The sequence below is a fragment of the Hylobates moloch genome, unplaced genomic scaffold (assembly GCF_009828535.3).
Source record: "Hylobates moloch isolate HMO894 unplaced genomic scaffold, HMol_V3 SCAFFOLD_10, whole genome shotgun sequence".
In the NCBI taxonomy this organism is placed as follows: Eukaryota; Metazoa; Chordata; class Mammalia; order Primates; family Hylobatidae; genus Hylobates; species Hylobates moloch.
In genome coordinates this window covers 69,211,195-69,231,861 of record NW_026652285.1, presented here as the reverse complement: position 1 = coordinate 69,231,861, position 20,667 = coordinate 69,211,195, and the positions used below count along the sequence as shown (strand labels likewise).

At 37.0% G+C, this 20,667-nt stretch overlaps 1 protein-coding gene across 2 annotated transcripts in view; it reads left to right on the top strand.

The window, feature by feature from the left end:
- ZNF782 (zinc finger protein 782) overlaps positions 1–20,667 on the top strand; it is a 35,181-nt gene that overhangs the window by 10,521 nt on the left and 3,993 nt on the right. For both annotated transcript variants that reach the window (XM_032164623.2, XM_058445238.1), the window contains exon 5: positions 17,966–18,067. In XM_032164623.2, the coding sequence (XP_032020514.1) occupies positions 17,966–18,067 (102 nt within the window). The remainder of the gene's footprint in view (positions 1–17,965; positions 18,068–20,667) is intronic.

Genomic DNA, 20,667 nt, shown 5'->3' with positions numbered 1-20,667 from the left:
GACTAACAACATTGAACCTCTTTTTATGTGCTTTTTAGCGATTCATAAGTCTTCTTTAAATGAGCAGTCAAATCTTGAGCTCATTTTTGTTTCATTTAGTTTTTAGTATTTTGTTTGTTTAGTTGAAGAAGTTCAGACCTTTATTAGATATATGTTTTACAGACTTTTTCTTGCCATCTCTTGCTTCTCTTTTTAAAGAGAAAATGTTTTCAGTTTTTAATTTTTTGCATATATTTTAAGAAACCTTTTTTATATTGAAATAATTATAGATTTATGGGAATTAGCAAAAATTGTGTCCTCACCTTAGCTTACCCCAAAGGGTACATGTTTTATAACTATAATACAGTATCAACACCAGTAAATAGACACTGGTACAATATGTGTGAATAGCTCTGTGCCATTTTATCACATGCGAAGATTGATGTAACCACCACAGTTACAATTCAGAACTGCTCTATCACCACAAAGATCTCTTTGGTGCTACTCATTCATAGTCAACACCCATGCCATCTCTCACATTGTTCCTGATCTCTGCTGACTACTAATCTGCTAGCTCTATAATTTTGTCATTTTGAGACTGTTATATAAGTGGAATCATACAGTATTTGATGTGTTGAGACTGGCTTTTTCACTCAGCGTAATGCTCTTGAGATCCAAGTTGTAGTGTATCCATAGTTCATTCCTTTTATAGCTATGTAGTATTTCACTATATGAATATCATTGTTTAGCTGTTCACCTGTTGAAGGACATTTTGGTTGTTTCCAGTTTGGGGCTATTATAAAGTTGATGCGAACACTCATGTTCAGATTTTTTGTGAACATAAGTTTTTCTGGGATAAGTGCCACGAAGTGTGATTGTTAGATTGTATGGTAAGTTATGTTTTATTCTTTAAGAAAGTGCCAAACTATTTCCCAGAGCTGCTGTACCATTTTGCATTTCCACCAGCAATGTATGAGGGATCCAGTTATTCCCTATCCTTTCTGGTACTAGGCATTGTTGCTATTTTATGTATTAGTGGTTGAACAGGTGTATAGTGATATCTCATAGTGATCCTAATTTGCATTTCCCTAATGGCTACTGATAATCAAATATCTTTTCATGTGTTCACATGCCATCTGTGTACCCTTAGTAAAATGTCTGTTCATGGCTTTTGTCCACTTTTTAATTGGAAGTTTGTGTGTTTTACCATTGACTTTTGAGAATTTAGATAGTCTAGATATGAGTTTCTTTGTCAGATGTGTGGTTTGCACATTTTTATACCAGTCTGTAACTTGTCTTTTCATCCTCTTCGTGAGGTGTTTTGTAGAGCATAAGTTTTTAATTTTGATGAAGTCCAGTTTATCAGTTTTGTAAAAATGTCCTATCTAAGAACTCTTCACTAAGTCTTTGGACCAAAGGTTTTCTCCTATTTTTAAAGATTGTGTAATATATTTTGCATTTTAATTATGGTGCATTTTGAGTTAATTTTTATATAGGGCATGAAGTGTAAGTTGAGATCTTTTTTTTGTTTGTTTTTGCCTATGGATATCCATTTGCTCCATGCAGCACCATTACCCTTCATTGAATAGCTTTTTCACCTGTGTCAAAAATCAGTTGGCTGTACTTGTATGAGACTATTATATTCCCACATTATATTTTTTTCAATATTGTTTTAACTATTCTAGTTACTTCACCTTTGCATATACATATTGTAATAATTTCATTATGTTAAAATCTTACTGGGTGTTTGATAGGAATTAAAGCTATAAATTATCAATTTTGTGACAGTTAACATCTTTACTGTTTTGAGTCTTGAGTCTTATAATCCATAAACACAATATATTTCTCCATTTACTTAGATCTTGATTTCTTGCTTCAGTGTTTTGTAGTTTTCAGTATAAAAGTCCTGCACATGTTATATTTATACCTCAGCGTTTCATTTGGTTGAGTAATTGTTAATGGCATTGTGTTTTAAATTTCTGTTTGCTTATGAAGATTGCTAGTTTATAGAAATGTAATTGATTTTTGTATGTTTGTTCTTTTATGCTGAGATCTTGCTGAACTTTCTAGGAAGGCCTTTTTGTAGATTCGTAGGCATTTTTTAACATAAGCTATCATGTCATCTATGTATAGGGTCAGTTTACTATCTTCCTTTCTAATCTGTATGCCTTTTATTTCCTTTTCTTGCTGTATTACACTGGATAGGACTTCTAGTACTGTGTAGAATAAGAGTGGTAAGAGTAGTCATCCTTGCCTTGTTCCCAACCTTAAGGGGAAAACATCTAGTCTTTCACCAAATGATCTTAGCAGGTCCTTTGTAGATATTCTTCATCAAATGGTGGAACTTCTACTGTATTCCTAGTTTTATGAGAATATTGATTATGAATGGATATTGAATCTTGTCAAATACTTTTTATGTATATACTGCTGTGATTACATGGTTTTTCTTCATTACTCCATTAATGTAATAGACTTTGTTGACTACTTTTCAAATATTGAACCAGCCTTATATACTTGGAATAAACCTTACTTGGTAATGTCATAGAATTCTTTTTATTTATTGTTTGATTCTATTTGCTAATATTTTATTAAGTAGTTTTGCATTTATGAGAGAAATCGGTCTGTAGTTTTATACTACCTTTGTCTGGTTTTCATATCAGCATAAGTCTGGCCTCATAAAATTAGTTGGAAAGTAAAGTGTTCCTTCCAATTTTCTGGAAGAGGTTGTATAGAAGTGGTGTTTATTCTTCATTAAATGTTTGGTAATCTAGTGAAACCATCTGGGCCTAGAGGCTCCTTTTTGGGGAGTTTTATAAATCAATTTATTTAAGTCATATATGGATATTCAAATTATTTCTATTAGGCGAATTGTGGTATTTTTGCTTTTCTAACAATGAGTCCATTTTATCTCAGTTGTCACGTTTATATGTGTAAAGATGTTCAGACCATTCCATTATTATCATTTTGATGTCTTTAGGATCTGTATTTATAGACCTGTTTTATTCTTTATATTGGTCATTCCTGTCTTCTTGCTCTTTTATTTTTTTGTTCACTCTTCCTAGAGGTTTTACAAGGTTACTGCTCTTTTCAGCCAACCAGCTTTTTCTCTCATTGATCTTTCTCTTTTGTTTTTTTGGTTTTAATTTGGTTGATTTCTACTCTTTACTTTTGCTTATGTTAGGATTATTGTGCTCTTTGTCTAGCTTTTTAATGTGAGATCATGCACTATTAATTTGAGACTTTTTCTCTTTTCTAACGTACACATTTAGTGCCTTAAAAAATTCAGCACTGCTTTAGCTGCAACATACAAATTGCATATCGGGTTACTAAGACGTGTCTCTTATTTATGTCTAGAAGACATATTTCTTCTTCTTTGAACACTCATTCATACAGTATGAGACTGTATGAAGAAATGCAATTAAAACTTAACAACTATTTAATTAATATCCACTTTTTGATAGACACCAGTGCAGTTCTCAAGTTATTCAGTAGCACAGCCTTAAGTTTCATAGGGTGATTTGAAGAGTTTCTGAGGTTAAGAAAACCTTTCTATTTAAAAAAATTGTAATTTTTTTGAAGCTGGGTGAAGGATGCATGAGGGGAGGGGTTCACTGAACTCTCTTTTTTACTTTTTCAAAGAAAATTTTCAAATTCAAAGGAAAAGATAAGTGTTGCTTGAGAAAAACTCTAAGGATGTCTAGGAATAAGCTAAATAAGGAAATATAAACATTCCAAGTAGAGAAAAGAACAAGCACAAAGACCCCTAGTAGAAGAGAAGATAGTGAGTACAGAGACCTGAAAAAGAACCAGTACACCTGGAACAAAGAAAGCAAGAAGGAATATGGTACAAGATGTGGAAGCGGACCAAGTGAATATATATTATTGAGGCCATATTCTGGGTTTTAAGCAATAAGTAGTCATCGAGGGCTTTAAGTAAAATACTAATCAACCATATCTGCTAAGAAATGTAATTTTTTGGCACTAAAAGAAATTACAGGTGCATTAATTTTTACTCAGCAACATATACAATACTCAGCAACAATACGTGCATAAACACAAAATGATATATACACAAGGTTATTCACTGCAGCATTGTTTGTAAGAGCAATAGAATATCAACAACCCAAATGTACATCATTGACTAATTGGCTGAAAGTGTGTTACTTCAACACACAGATGAAGACTATGCAACCATAAAATGGACAAGAGCCTGTATACAAATAAGGAGTGATACTCAGTAAATATTAAGTCAAAAGAAGCAGTAGAATAGTGTGCGCAGGAAGCCATCTTTGAGTAAGGAAAGAGAGAAGAATATACGTAACTGTTGATATTTGCAAAATGAAACCCTGGGAGAAAAATCAGAAAGTGATAAAATTCAGCAGGTGGGGGGCGAGTGATTAGAACAGGAATGGAAGTGAGACTTTTAGTATATCTTTTTATACAATTTGGATTTTTGAACTACATACATGTTTTGCATATTGAAAGATTACACTAAATTTAAAAGGCACTTCTTAAATGTGAAAGTTTTAGAGACTGATGGTTCCAGATAAGATTGATGACAGATACTTCTTCCTGTTCCTCCCTTTAAGTACAGCTAAAACCACTAGGCATTATATACAAAACGTATAAGAAGACTTTGAACAGTGAGAGAAGGACACAAACAAGCTAGGGACGTTGGAACCCAAGAAATGACACCTCTTTCTCAGTTTTATTTTTGCCTAATGTATCAGCCTGAAACACCAGTTGATACAGACAAAAAAAAAGTCCCAAGTAAAGCCTGCTTCCTCTAGACAAAAGAACAGGAAAGCAACCACCCAGAAAGACAGAAAATTTTAGACAACTGCCCTACCCTAACTAAACACTACGGAAAAAAACTGCAGCTCTCTCCCATCACCAAAAACTGACTTCCACCCTGGTCCTAGAGTATCAGAGTACTCCTCTAGCTCTCCAATGGGGTGATTTCAGCTGAGGCCTAGTGGTAAGCCAGGACTCTTCCTACCAACTGACAGTAAAAAGTTGCCTGAATAGGCCAGGTGCGGTGGCTCACGCCTGTAATCCCCACACTTTGAGAGGCCAAGGCAGGTGGATCATGAGGTCAGGAGTTCAAGACCAGCCTGGCCAACATGGTGAAACCCCGTCTCTACTAAAAATACAAAAATTAGCCAGGCATGGTGGTGGGTGCCTATAATCCCAGCTACTCGGGGGGCTGAGGCAGAGAATTGCTTGAAGCCAGGAGGCAGAGGTTGCAGTGAGCAGAGATTATACCACTGCACCCCAGCTTGGGCGACAGAGCAAGACTCCGTCTCAAAAAAAAAAAAGTTGCCTGGATACCTACCTGATGGTGTTATTAGAGGCTAATCTGGACTCCCAACCTCACCTGGCAGTAAGAAAGTGTGTCCTCCTTCAGCTGCCATGGTATCAGAGGGAGCCTCCTAAAACAGAAGATGAAGAAGACCCAGAGTCACATAATACCTGGAATATCTAGTATACAATTGAAAGTAATAACAGTAATAATGTATTGGGTCATTATGACATATGGATAAGTGAAATGAATGAAAGCAGTGCCACAAGGGATGACAGGAGCCACAGGTAATACTGTTATAAGATGCCCGCAATACGTGTGATGTGGGATAGTTATAGTGTTATTGTAAGGTGAATGATGATTACCTTAAAACATATATTGTAAACACTAGGGCAACCACTAAAAACATTTTAAAAGAAGTATAAATGATATACCAACAGATAAAATGGATGTATATAAAATGTTCTTTAAAAGGAGAGAAGGCAAAAAGAGAGAAGTAGGTAGAAAAAAAAAAAACAAGTGCAATGAACAAAAAAGTTTAAAAAATTAATCCAGCTATGTTAGTAATCACTTTAAGTGTGAATAGGCTCAAAACACCAGATGTAGTACAGTAATACAATACAGTCGGATTAGTTAAAAAAGTAAAGCCCAACTCTACTTTGTCTATAAGAAGCAAACCATAAAACCAAAGACTCAAGTTAGAAATAGAAAAATGGGCTGGGCACGGAGGCTCACGACTGTAATCCCAGCACTTTGGGAGGCCGAGGTGGGCAGATCATGAGGTCAGGAGTTCAAGACCAGCCTGGCCAACATGGTGAAACCCCGTCTCTACTAAAAATACAAAAATTAGCCAGGCGTGGTGGCAGGCGCCTGTAATTCCAGCTACTCGGGAGGCTGAGGCAGGAGAATCACTTGAACCCCAGAGACGGAGGTTGCAGTGAGCCAAGATCACTCCACTGCACTCCAGCCTGGGTAACAAGAGCAAGACTCTGTCTCAAAAAAAAGAAGAAAGAAAGAAAAGAAAACTACATCGGGCTAACACTAACCGAAATTGAAGTAACTATTAATTTCAGACAGACTTCAGAACATGGAAGATCATCAAGGATGGAAGAATATTACATAGTAATAAATGGCTCAATTCTCTAAGAAAACATAACAGCCCTAGACATTTATGCAGTTAACAACAGCTTCAAATTATATGAGGTAAAAAACTGATAGAACTAAAAAGAGAAACACACAAATCTACAATTAAAATAGGGAGATTTAAACACTGCTCTGTCAGTATTGGTAGATCAAGCAGGCAGAAAATTGCTAAGGATGTAAATGACCTGAACAGCAGTGTCAGCCAACTTGGATCTACTGACATTTTTAGACTACAGCAATAGAAAAATATACATTCTTCTCAAGTGCATGTGAAACATTCATCAAAAGAGACATTCTAGGCCATAAAGCACACTTTAACAAATGAAAAAGTACAGAAATCCTAAAAAGTGTGCTTTCAAACCGTACCAGAAATCAAATACAGAAAGATAGCAGGAGCATTTCCAAATATTTGGAAATAACCAACACACTTGTCAACACATGAGTCAAAGAAAAATTCTCAGTATAATTTTTTGAAAATGAAAGTACAAGAAATTTGTGAAATACAGCTAAAGCAATAATCAGAGGTTAATTTAAGTGTTAAGTGCACATAAAAGAAAAAGGCAGGGCACAGAGGCTCTCACCTATAATCCCAACACTTTGAAAGGCCAAGGTGGACGGATCACTTGAATCCAGGGCTCAAGACCAACCTGGGCAACATAGGGAGACTCTGTCTCTACAAAAAAATATAAAAATGAGCCAGGCATGGTGGCACGTGCCAGTAGTTCCAGCTACGTGAAAATGAATAACAGAAGGAAAACTAGAAATGTTACAAATATGTGAAAAATTAACAAACTCTTTAACTACCAAGGGGTCAAAGAATCATAAGACAAATTAGAAAATACCTTGAGAGAAATGAAAATACAACATAGCATACCTTCTGGATGCAGTAAAACCAACAATAAGATGGAAATGTATAGCTATAAACACATACATTAAGGAAGAAGAAAGATCTCAAATCAATAACCTAACTTCACATCTTAAGAAACTAAAGAAAGAGCAAACTAAACCTAAACCTAGCAAAAGGAAACAATACTAGAGATTAGAAGAGAGATAATGAAAGAATAGAAAAACAATAGAGAAAATCAATGAAACCAAAGTTCTTTTTTAAAAAAACCAACAAAATTGATAAACTTTTAACTAGATCAGTTCAGAAAAAAAGGGAAGACTCAAATTACTAAACTCAGAAATGAAAATGGGGACAGTATTAGCAATTCTACAGAAATAAAACTGATTATAAAGGAATGCTGTGAACAACAAATTAACCTAAATGAAAGAGACAAATTACTCGAAGCACATAATCTACCAAAACTGAATCATGAAGAGATAGAAAGCTCAAATAGACCTGTAAGTAGTGTCTAGTACCATTCACCAAGTAAAGGAACCAAGATTCCTTGGGAAAATGGTTGATTCTAAGGGCTAGGGAGAAATGTACAAGATGAGTGTGGGACATCTTGTAGAATCAGAAAGTAAGGAAATTGCTCAAAAAACAAAACTATGGGAGTGTCTCAGTCCATTTTGTGTTGCTAGAACAGAATACCTGAGACTGGGTAATTTATAAAGAAAAGTTTGTTTGGCTCACAATTCTGGTGGCTGAAAAATCCAGGATTGGGCAGCTGCATCTAATGAGGGCGTCATACTGCTTCAATTTATGGTGGGAAGTGGAAGGGGAGTGGCCATGTGCAAAGAGATCACATGGCAAAAGAGGAAGCAAGAGAGAAACCAGGCTCTTTTTAACAGCCGATTCTCACAAGAAATAATCTATTCCTGTGAGAGTGAGAACTCAACCCTTTGGGAGGGCATTAATCTGTTCATGAGGGATCTACTCCCATGACCCAAACATCTCCCACTAAGCCCCACCTCCCAACACTGCTACATTGGGGATCAAATTTCACCTTGAGTTTTTGCAGGGATGAACCATACCCAAACCATACCATTCTGCCCCTAGCTCCCCAAAACTCATGTCCTTCTCATATACAAAATATAACATTCCATCCCACTAGTCCCAAAACCCTTAAGTTTTTCCAGCACCACCTTAAAAGTCCAAAGTCCAGCTACAAGCCTGTAAAATCAAAAATAAGTTATTGGGCAGGCATGGTGGCTCACACCTATAAACCCAGCACTTTGGGAGGCCAAGGCGGGCGGATCACCTGAGGTCAGCAATTCAAGACCAACATGGGGAAACCCTGTCTCCACTAAAAATACAAAAATTAGCCAGATGTGGTGGCATGTGCCTATAGTCTCAGCTACTCGGGAGGCTGAGGCAGGAGAAGCGCTTGGAGGCAGGAGAAGCGCTTGAATCCAGGAGGCGGAGGTTGCAGTGAGCTGAGATCAGACCATTGCACTCCAGCCTGGGCGACAGAGCAAGACTCGGTCAAAAAAAAAAAAAAAAAAAAAAAAAAAAAAGTTATTTACTTCCAAGATACAATGGTGGAATAGGCATAAGGTCTGAAACCCAGCAGGGCAGACATTAAATTTGAAAGCTCCAGAATAGTCTCCTTTGACTCCATGTCCCACATCCTCAGCACACTGGTGTGAGGAGTAGGCTTCCAAGCCCTTGGATAGCTCCACTCTCATGGCTTTTCTCTGCCCAGCTTACATTGCTGCTCTCACAGGCTGAAGGCAAATGCCTGCAGCTTTTCCAGACTGAGATTGCATGCTACTGGTGGCTCTACAATTTTGGGGTCCTAGCAGTGGCCCTAATCCTGAAGCTCCACTAGGCATTGCCTTAGTGGAGACTCTGCAGTAGACCTAACCCAAATTTTTGCTTGGCCTTGCCCTAGCAGAGGGTCTCTGCAGTGGCTCTGCGCCTGCAACAAGTCTCTGCCTGGGCCTATAGGGTTTTTCATACATAACGTTGAAATCTCAGTTGGAGTAACACACACCTCCATGGCTCTAGCATTCTGCAAGCCTGCGAAATTAACACTACACGGACTCCAAGGCTTACTGCTCGTGCCCTCTAGACATAAGCCAGGGGATGTAAGGCTTACGCAGCACAAGCCTTACCTGGAGCCACTTGACCCATGGCTGCTTCAGCCGAAGCAGCTAGGATGCAGGAAGCTGTGTCCCAAGGTGTCCCAAGTGCAGCAGCCTGGCCCTTTCCCCTGAAACTATTCTGCCTTGTTAGGCTTCTGGGCCTGGAATGGGAGAAGCGACTTGAAGATATTCCAAATGACTTCAGGGTCTTTTTCCCATTGTTTTGACCTTTTGCTTACGCTAATCTCTTTAGCAAGCAGTTGCTCAGCTACATCAATGGATATCTTTTCTAAAAATTCTCCTTCATTCTCTTCCACATGGCCAGGCTGCAAATTTTTCAAATCCTTCTACTTCGCTTCCTTTTAAATTATAAATTATAATAATATAATATAATATATATAAATATATAATATATATTATATATATAAATATGATATATATAAATATATAATATATATTATATATATAAATATAATATAATAATTATAATCTTTAGATTATCCCTTTGCTAGTATAACTCCAGCATAAGCTGTTAAAAGTAACCATGCAGCTTCTTGAGCACTTTGCTGCTTAGAAAGTTCTTCCACCAGTTATACTAGTTCACCACTCTTAAGTTCTGTCTTCCATAAAGCCCTGAGGCATGGAGACAATGCAGCCACCTTCTTTGCTACTGCGTAAAATGGATGGCCTTTTTTTCCAGTTCCTAATACATGCTTCCTCATTTCCATCTGAGATCTTAGCAGAATGGTCTCTACTGTCTATATTTCTGGCAGCATTTTGTTCACAACCATTTAACCAATTTGTAAGAAGTCTGAAAGTTTCCTTTGTTTTCCTGTCTTTGTCTGAGCCTCAGTAGAATCACCCTTAATGCTCCATTCATGGCAATATTGGCCTGCCCCTCCAAATTTTTCCAGCCACTACCCATTACCCAGTTCCAAAGCTACTTCCGCATTTTCAGGTGTTTATAAAGCAACAACCCACTCCTTGGTACCAATTTTCTATCTTAGTCTGTTTTGTGTTGCCATAACATAACAAGTGAGACTAGGTGATTTCTAAAGAAAAAACATTTATTTAGCTCACAGTTCTGGTGGCTGGGAAGCCCCAAATTGGACAGCTTCATGTGGTGAGGACGTCATGCTGCTTCAACTCATGGCAGAAAGTGGAAGGGGAGCAAGCATGTGCAAAGAAATTGCATGGAAGCAAGAGTGTGAAACTGAGGAAGCCAGACTCTCTAAATAACTCACTGTCACAGGAACTAACACATTCCTGTGAGAGCAAGAACTCACGCCCATTAAATGGTGTATTAGTCCATTCTTATGCTGCCATGAAGAAATACCTGAGACAGGGTAATATATAAAGGAAAGAAGTTTAATCGACTCACAGTTTCGCATAGTTGGGGAGGCCTTAGGAAACTTGCAATTACAGCGGAAGGCACCTCTTCACAGGGCAGCAGGAGAGAGAATGAGTGCCCAGTGAAGGGGGAAGCCCATTATAAAACCATCAGCTTGCATGAGAACTAACTCACTATCACGAGAATTGGATGGGGGAAACCGTCCCTATGATTCAATTTTCTCCACCTGGTCTGTCCCACGACATGTGGGGATTATGGGAACTACAGTTCCAGATGAGATTTGGGTGGGGACACAGCCAAACCATGTCAGAGGGCATTAATCTTTTCATGAGGGATCCAGCCCCATGACCGAACACCTCCCACTAAGCCCCACCTCCCAACACTGCATTAAAGATCAAATTTTATCATGTATTTTGATGGGGACAAACCATACCCAAACCATAACAGGGGATACGTCAAAGAACAGGGGAGCCAACTGAAAGATCTCCCAGTAGCCAAAATTGCAACAGTTAAAATAAACAACATAGTATTGGTTTATAACCCAAAGTATGAAAAACTCGTGAGTCCATATTGATATAAATAATTGAATAAATGAGAATAGAAAATCTCCCAAATAGAAAAATTCCTAATAATTTATGTAGTTACTCCTCTTCAAGGAAGTGGAGCATAATTCTCCACTGCTGCAGTGGACTGTGCCTGGTGAGAGTCTTCTAAAAAGTATAATATGCATACTGGAGAAAAGGAATAACTATAATGGAAAACCCTGGCATCCATTACCTCCACCAGGTGATCAAAGTTATCGTCGGTGATAAATGTTGATGGCATATTCCCTTGATGAGATGTGATGAGAATGGTAGATGCTTTACCTCTGTGGTCTTTCTCTGAGGAATATATAACCCCACTTTAGTTATGAGGAAAACATCAGATAAACCAAAACTGAAGAACATTCTACAATGTCCTTTAAACTGTCAAGGTGATCCAAAATACCACAAAACACTTATAGTTTACAGGAGCCTACAGAGACAGGATGACTAAATGTAATGTGGAATCTTGGATGAAGCTGTAGAACGGGAAAAAGACATTAGGTAAAAAGGAGCTCTGAATAAAGTGTGGACTTTATTTCATAATGTATCAGTATTATTAGTTATGAAAAAACTGCCATCAGAATTTCTGATGTTATATGAGAAAACTGTGGTAGTTTCAGTTGTTAATAGTGAGGGAAATTGGTTGCTAGGTATACAAGAATTCTTTCCATCCTTGCAACTTTTCTGTAAATCTAAATTTACTCTACAACTTTTTAAAAAATCATTACATGTGCACAGCAGCAGGATAGAGAAGACGGAGAGAAGAATTGCTGAACTTTATGACAGAACAATAGAAATGAGTCATTTTTTACAGAGAAAAAACTAGACTGAATAAAAATGAACAGAACCCCAGAAACTACAAGAAAATCTCTGATGTTTTTGTAATTTGAATCCCATAAGAAAAGGCTAAAAAAAAAAATTCAAAGAAATAATGGCTAAAATTTTCCCAAGTGTGGCAAAGGACATAATCCTAGAGATTCAAGAAGCTGAGTAAATTCTATACAGGATAAACCCAAAGGAATTCATGCCAAGAAGCATAATTATGAAACTTCTGACAACTAAAGATAAAGAAGAAAATCTGACAAGCAACTAAAGGGAAACAATATATTACTTCTGGGGAAAAAGAATTTGAATACAAGTGGATTTCTTATTAGAAACCACAGAGAACACATTTTTCAAGTGCTGAAGGAAAAGAATTGTTAACACAACTCCTTATCCAGCGTAAATATCTCTTGGAAATGAAGGGAAAATTGAGACATTCTCAGATGAAGGGAAACTAAGAGTTTATTGCCAGCATACCTACCCCGAAAGAATGGAAGGAAGGAAGTTCTTGGAACAGAAATCGTAAAAGGAATCTTTCAAGCATCAGGAAGGAAGAAAGAACAATGGAAAGTAAAAATGCTGGTAGATACAATATGCCTGCCTTCCCTCTTGAGTTTTCTAATTTTGTTTGATGGTTGAAGGGAAAAATTGAACATTCTCTGATGTGGTTCTTAATGTATATAGACAAAATAGTTAAGATTATCATATTATAAACAGGAAGCAGATAAGGGACTTAGAGTCCCTTCATCTTTACACTCCACCTGAACTAGCAAAATATTGATACTTGTCACAGTGAACTGTGGTAATATGTGTATAATTTAATATATAGAGTAACCACTAAAAAAACTATGTTAAATGGTATACTCAAAAATATTACAGGAAAATAAGTAAAAAATGGAATTCTAAAAAAAAATGTTCAAAAGAGAAGATCAGGGAAAAATTAATAAAAATTCAAGGGAACAAACAGAAAACAAATGAAATAGCAGATTAAAGCCCTAGCTTATCAAGAATTACATTAAATGGCCTAAATACACTAAAAGACAGATTGAAAGAGTTGGTTTTTAAAGTTCACCTAAATATATGCCATCTACAAGAAATTCACTTAAAAAATAATAGGTAGATTGAAAGTAAAAGAAGGTATACCATGGAACATTAATCATAAAAAAGCAGGATTGGCTATGTTAATATCAGATAAAGCAGACTTCAGAGCACAGAAAATTATTGGTAACAGAGTAATGTTACATGTCAGTCTGCCAAGAAGACAGCAATTTTTTTTTTTTTTTTTGAGACAGAGTCTCGATCTGTCATCCAGGCTGGAGTGCAGTGGCACTATCTCGGCTCACTGCAAGCTCCACCTCCTGGGTTCATGCCATTCTCCTGCCTCAGCCTCCTGAGTAGCTGGGACTACAGGCGCCTGCCACCATGCCCAGCTAATTTTTTTATTTTTATTTTTAGTAGAGACGGGGTTTCACCGTGTTAGCCAGGATGGTCTCGATCTCCAGACCTCGTGATCCGCCCGTCTCGGCCTCCCAAAGTGCTGAGATTACAGGTGTGAGCCATGGCACCCGGCCTAAAGACAGCAATTTTTAAATCTTAAATGTTTCAACATTCCGAGAGATACATCTTATGCAACTGTAGTACAATGTCAGTATCAGGAAGTTGACATTGGCACAACAAGTGTATGGTTCTTTGTTATTTATCACATGTATAGATTGGTGTAACCACCACTACAGTCAAGTCAACAGAACTATTCAGTCACCACAAAGAGCTTTGTCCTACCCCTTTATATAAAGTCAGCCCAACTCCTTTTACTATCCCTTAACTCATGGCAATCACTAACTTGGTAAGCTATCATTTCTTCTTACACTTTTCAGCCCCTCCCTTTTCTCCCCTCCTTCTGAAACTTCTATGACACAATTGTTAGATATTATGTTATAGTCTCACAGGTCCCCGTGGCTTTAGTCTGTTTTCTGTCTGTTGTTCAGATTGGGTAATTTCTACTCTTCTGTATTAAAATTCATGGATTCTTTCCTCTGTCCTCTTCATTCTGCTGTTGAACCCATCCACTGAGTATTTAGTTATTTTTCAACTCTAAAATATCTACTTCATATATCTTCTCTTTCTTTGCTGAGACTTTCTATTTTTGTTTCATGTTTCTTATTGTTTGTTTAAACATTTATATGATGGCTTATTAAAGTCTTTATCAGATATTTTTAACTTCTGTGCCATCTCAGTGTTGGCATCTATTGATTGTCTTTCCTCAATCAAGTTGAAGTTGCCTTAGATCTTGGTATGACAAGTGATTTTAGATTGAACCTATTTGGAAATTATAAGATCTGTGTCTGATTTAAATCTTCTCATGTAGCAGGCATTCTCTGACGCCACTGTGGCAGGGGAGGTCGGGGGGTGCTGCCTTATTATTAAAAGGTGGGCTGAAAGTCCAGGTTTCCTACTCAGCCTCTGTCGGCACCTGGAGGAGGAGGGGTTGTCATTACTGCTGAATGGTAGTGGTGGTTCAGGATCCCCATTATGCCTTCACTGATAACACCCTGCATGGTAGGATCTGGAGTGCCTCGTTACTGCTCCCCATGGGGCTTCTACTGACACTGGGGGGCAGGGGACCTTGTCACTGCCTGGCTTGGAGACATGTCTCAGCCCCCAGTCAGCCCTTTCTGACATGACCCTGGTGGAACAGTAAGAGAGCCTTCTTACAGCCTGGTGAGCACAGACATTTGAGTTCCCCACTTGTCCTTTGATGGCAGCAGTAGAAGTGGAGAACATATTTTTTATTTTGTGTTTGGCTGAATTAAGAACAGTCGTTGTCTAAAAGTTTTCAATCTTGTTAGGCTGCCTCTTTCCTGAACTTCTGGCTTGAGAGCACAAGCTTTGGGTTGTATGTTTTGTCTTGTTTTTCTGTCTCCACATTCATGTTGTTTGTTGCCAGCTTCTCCAGCTTCTAATTTGGAATATATGAGGCCAAAGAGCAGTGCAGGGAACTCATCATTGTCATACCTTGAGTCCTGAGGTCCTTGAACAATCTGCTGTCTTCTCTCCACCTTTCAGCATCTTATGTTTTTAAATATATAATATCCATAGTTTTTAGCTATACATACCAGAAAAGATAGGAGAAAGTACCTCTACTCCATATTTCTAATAGAACATGGCTTTTTTATTTTAAATTTTTGGCTCTTTGAAAATTTTTTTACTATTATTGCTTTCTCATTTAATTCCTATTTGGAGAGCAAGATTTTTTAATCCTTTTAAAGTTTATTTAAACTCGTTTCAGGTCCCATCATATGATTTATCCTCGTTAAATGTTTCATATGTATTTGAAAATAATGTGTTTTCCTTTTGGATCGGTGTTCTATAAATGGAGGTCATGTTGGTTGATAATATTCTTCAAGTCTTCTGTACTCCTTCTTATTTACTTGTAATCTACTTCTATAAATTATTGAGAAAGGAGTTTTACTGTCCAACTACAATTGTGGATTTGGTTATTCTTCCAGTTTCATCAGGATTTGCTTTATGTATTTTGAAGTAGTGTTATAAGATGGAAAAACATTTATGATTGTTATATCCTCTTGATTAATTATTCCCTTTATCATTATGCAGAATTTCTCTTTATGTGTGCTATGTATATATTATAAAACCCATAATAATATTGTCTAAAAAGATAACTTGAAAGATAATGTTCTATTTAAAGAATTCCAAGAATGAGAAAAGTATATTTTATTTTCATCCTCTTTTTTCCAGTTTATGGTGCTCTTTATCTCTATAAATTTTTTTATATAAATCAGAAATTTTCATAGTACCATTTTTCTTCTGTCTGGAAAATTTAACATTTCTTGTAATACACATCAGTTGCTGATAAATTGTTTCACCTTTTTTTTTTTTGGGTCTGAAACATCTTATCTTTGCTAAGTATAGAATTTTAGGTTGATTTTTTTTCTTTCAGTACTTTAAAAGTATCACTTCACTGTCTTCCAGACTGTAAAATTTCTAACAAGAAGTCAGCTTTAATTCTCTTTGTTCTTCTGCACATATTATGTCTTTTTCTGTCTACATAAAATTTTCTTTTTTTCAGCAGGTTTTAGCAATTTGATTATAATGTACATTGGTGTGATTTTATGTTTCCTCTTGGCATTTATTTAGCTTCTTGGATCTGAGGGTTTATATAGGTCATTAAAATTAGAAAATTTTGGCCACTGTTGCATCAAAATTTTCTCTCCCTTTCCTTTTTTTCTTCTGGAATGCTGATTACATATATGTTAGACCACAAATTTATTTAACCACAGGTCACAGATAACTCTGTTTATTATTTTCCAGTCTCTCTGTGTTGCCCAGGCTGGTCTTGACCTCCCAGCTTCAGGCAGTCCTCCTGCCCCACCCTCCCAAATAACTGGGATTACAGGTGTCACTGTGCCTGGCCATATGGGCCATTTCTTATTCGGTTGTTACAGATTGATTTTTCTCCTTGATAAGAGTCTTGTATCACTGCTTCTGTTCATACCTAGTAATTTTGTATTGGGTGCTAGATATTGTGAATTTTACATTGTGAGTTGCTAGACTTCGTTGTATTCTTTTGCATATTTCTGAGCCTTTTCTGGGATGTAGTTAAGTTACGTGGAATTAGTTCGATCATTTCAAGGTACACTTTAAGCTTTGTTGTGTTGGATTCAGAGCTCACTTTAGAACTAATTTGGCCCCTCTACTAAAGCAGTACCCTTCTGGTTATTCTACCCTGTTGGCCATTAATTAGGAGGTTTTTCTACCCTGGTTGGTGATGATATAAACTTCCTACCTTTGTATATGCTGTAGTGATTTTTCGGCCTATTCTTTTTCATTGGTCTTTTCCTAACCTTGAGTGATTCTCTTACATGCTTATACAAGTCAGTGCTCCGGAGACCCTTCTGCAGATCTCCAACATTTTATATCAGTATAGCTCTTTCTTCGCTGGCATTTACTCCCACAAATTCTAGTTGCCAGGGCTTCCTTAAACATCCAATTTTGTCACATCAGCTTACCAAGTCTGCCAGGCTCTGTTTTGGTGTTCTTTTTCCGCTCTGGTTTGGCAAGTTTCTCACAAGTAGCCTGTGATAATCATAGGGCTCACCTCATTGTTTCTCTACTTTCAAGGATCCCTGTCTGCACTGCCTCTTAGCTAAAACCTAATTACCATTTTTTATATTTTGTTTGGTTTTTTAGTTGTCTGTTATGGAGCAGTAAATCAGTTCCTTTTACCCTGTTACAGCCAGATGTGGAAGTCCTCATGAAATCTCTTCCTTGATAACCAAGACATTGGCCATTTTAGAATTTTATGTTACTTAGGTGTGCAGTTCAGGGGTTCAAGGAGACTGATCATTTATGAGAATAAGAAAATGTTTTTTGGCCAGGTACAGTGGCTTATGCCACCGTACTTTGGGAGGCCAGGGTGAGACGATTGCTTGAGGCCAGGAGTTCGACTCTATCTTTACAAAAAAACTTTAAAAAATTAGCCGGGTATGGTGGTGCACACCTGTAGTCCCAGCTACTCCGGAGGCTGAGGCAGAAGGATTACCTGAGCCCAGGAGTTTGAGGCTGCAGTGAGCCATGGTAGCACCACTGCACTTCAGCCTGAGTGACACAGGAACCCTGTCTCTAAAAAAAAAAAAAAAGTAAGAAAAGAAAGAAAATGTTTTTTGTGGTTACTTCCCCAAAGAAGGTCCAGTGAGCACCCTGAATATGCCCCTTCTGAAGCTGTACCTTCTTCACATTCAGAAACAGTAGAACCTATGCAACTAATGCAAATGCTAAATTGTTTCCCATTTATAGGGTACTGCTTTACAAAACCAGAACTGATCTTCACATTGGAACAAGGAGAAGATCCATGGTTATTAGAGAAAGAGAAAGGATTTCTAAGCAGGAACTCCCCAGGTGAGTTACTGAATTCAACGAGAAGGTTCACTGATTCACTTAGGAGGACTCACACAACTCAGCATATAGTCATAATAATGGTTAAAATTTATACAGTGAAAAAATACAAAGAAAAATCAGCAAAGATAAAAAGTGCACGGGGCAAAGTTCGTAGGAAACAAGCTACAAGCTTCTGAGAGTTCAGATAGTTCCCCAAGCACGGTTTCCTAAGCAATGAATTTTGAAAACATATGTAAAATGTTGTCTACCCAGAACTGGTACCCAGGGTTTTTATTGTGGGCTAATCATGTAGACACCCTCTGTCTAGCATCTGCCAAAATTACAGACTTTGAGATGGAAAACTGGTGTTCTCTATCATATTGTTTGTGCAGGGCTGGCACAGTGAGCCCCTCGGCAGTTATGGGAATCTTGTTTCTAGATGCCAGCCAAGGGCAAACCTTACAAGAAAGGCTTTCTAAGAGTAGCAGTCTCAGGCCTGCTGAATCAAATCTTATCTACACAAAAGCTATGCAGATCCCTGGCATAACGTAGAGTAAGACAAACATATTTGCCATATCAACTAATGTAAGTGGATTAAATTCACCTATTCAGAGAAAATGCTATTAGATTTTGTTAAAGAGGAATATTTTAAAAATAATTTGAGAAGTTCAAAATACGGTTATGAATTGCTAAGGCAATAAACTAAAATAATTCAGTGTTTATTTGCTTCGGATTCCTACTTCTATAGCATAATCTTGGAATACTGTATGCTATACTTTATCTCTTCTTTTTGTAAACTCAATGACACTAAAGTTAAATTCAGGTCAAAAAAACAGAGAAGAGAAAGGGCATTTTGATAATGCTAAAATACACAGTTTTAAAAGGATATTTTAAAAGTAGACAACTTTAAAATATATTTAAGAGTTTTGAATATTTGTGCACTAAATTTTCATCAGGTTTCATAAAACAAAAAACTGCAAGTGTTCTGAGGAAAAATGGAAACATATTAGGTCACATAGACTTTAATTTACCTCTTTGATTTCATACCAGTGCCAGTGGATCACAACTGAGTTCCTAGACTAGTGCTCAGCAAATGAGGACACAGGTGAAATTCTACCTGCTGCCTGTTTTGGTCAGGAAAGATTTTTCTAGAACACAGCCATAGCTATTCATTTATGTGCTCATGCTACAAGGTAGAATTGAGTAGTTACAACAGAGACCGCATGATCAGCCCAGTGGAAAACATTTACTCTCCGGCCTTTTACAGAAAAAGTTTACTGACTCCTGCTCTAGAAGTTATAAATAACATATTTTATAAAAATGAATCTGCTGTGTCTTTCAAAACTCTACTCTGGAAACAGAATGAACCCTTTTTAAAATGACCATGGGACCCTGACAAAATATAAAAGTGTTTTGTACAAAAATCAATAAATCCACAAAGTAAAGATATTATTGTCCAGTAAAACTGCAAATTGCAAACAAAGTGAGAAGAATTAAAGTCTATCTTAAAATTAATAAGGAATGCATATCTTTAAAAAACATATTTAATCAAAGAGTAAATGGAAATCAAAATTGTCCAATATCCGGAAAATTTCAAAGGTAAAAAACATGCATATTAGAACCTTTGGGATATAGATAAAGCAGTGCTTAGAAAAACTTTTAGTCTTATATTAGTCTTATGTACTTGTTTTTAAAAGTGAGAAAGTTTTCAAAGAAAACTAAGCAAAACAAAAGATGTAATAAAAATAAGACTATATTAGTATAAGTTTTAAAGCCAAAAGTGGTTCTTGCAATAAAAATAACTGAATAAAATAGTCTCAATTAGAAAAAGGGGGAAAGCACTATTACTCAAAGTTTTGATTTAAATTCCTACTTCTGTGGTATAGTTTGAAATACTTTAGTGTATGCCTTATCTCTTCTTTTTGTAAACTCACAGTCTACTTGATAGATGTGTTAAAAGAAAATGAAACACTGTGCCAGAGAGCACATAGCTATGAATGCACTCCATTCCCACCTGGATTATAACCCACTAAAAAGAATGGTCTCTGCTTTACTCTTCTATATATTGAGTCCATGCAATATAACATGTAAGTATTTTTAATAATATTGTGTATTAACTTCAAAGCCATTCGGGAGAGGTATTTCATATTGATTCATTCAAAAAACGTGATCCCTAAATGCAAACACCCAAGTCAAATTTCTGAGACTTTTGAATAATCAGGTGTAGGTTAGCACTGGGTCTGAGCACTTGTGTAGGAAAGAGGAGGTAATTTTGAGGCACACTGCTTTTTAAGAGTCACTGTCTTCACTTATATTACAGAGAGATACAAAGTATATCAGAATGAAGGTTATATTTTGGAAAGGAGAACAAAGCTGCATAAAATAATTAATACTGTTGGTTAAAAAGTGAACTATTGGCCAGGCGCGGTGGCTTATGCCTGTAATCCCAGCACTTTGGAAGGCCGAGGTGGGCAGATCGCGAGGTCAGGAGATTGAGACCATCCTGGCTAACATGGTGAAACCCCATCTCTACTAAAAATACAAAAAATTAGCCGGGTGTGGTGGTGGGCACCTGTAGTCCCAGCTACTCGGGAGGCTGAGAATGGCGTGAACCCGGGAGG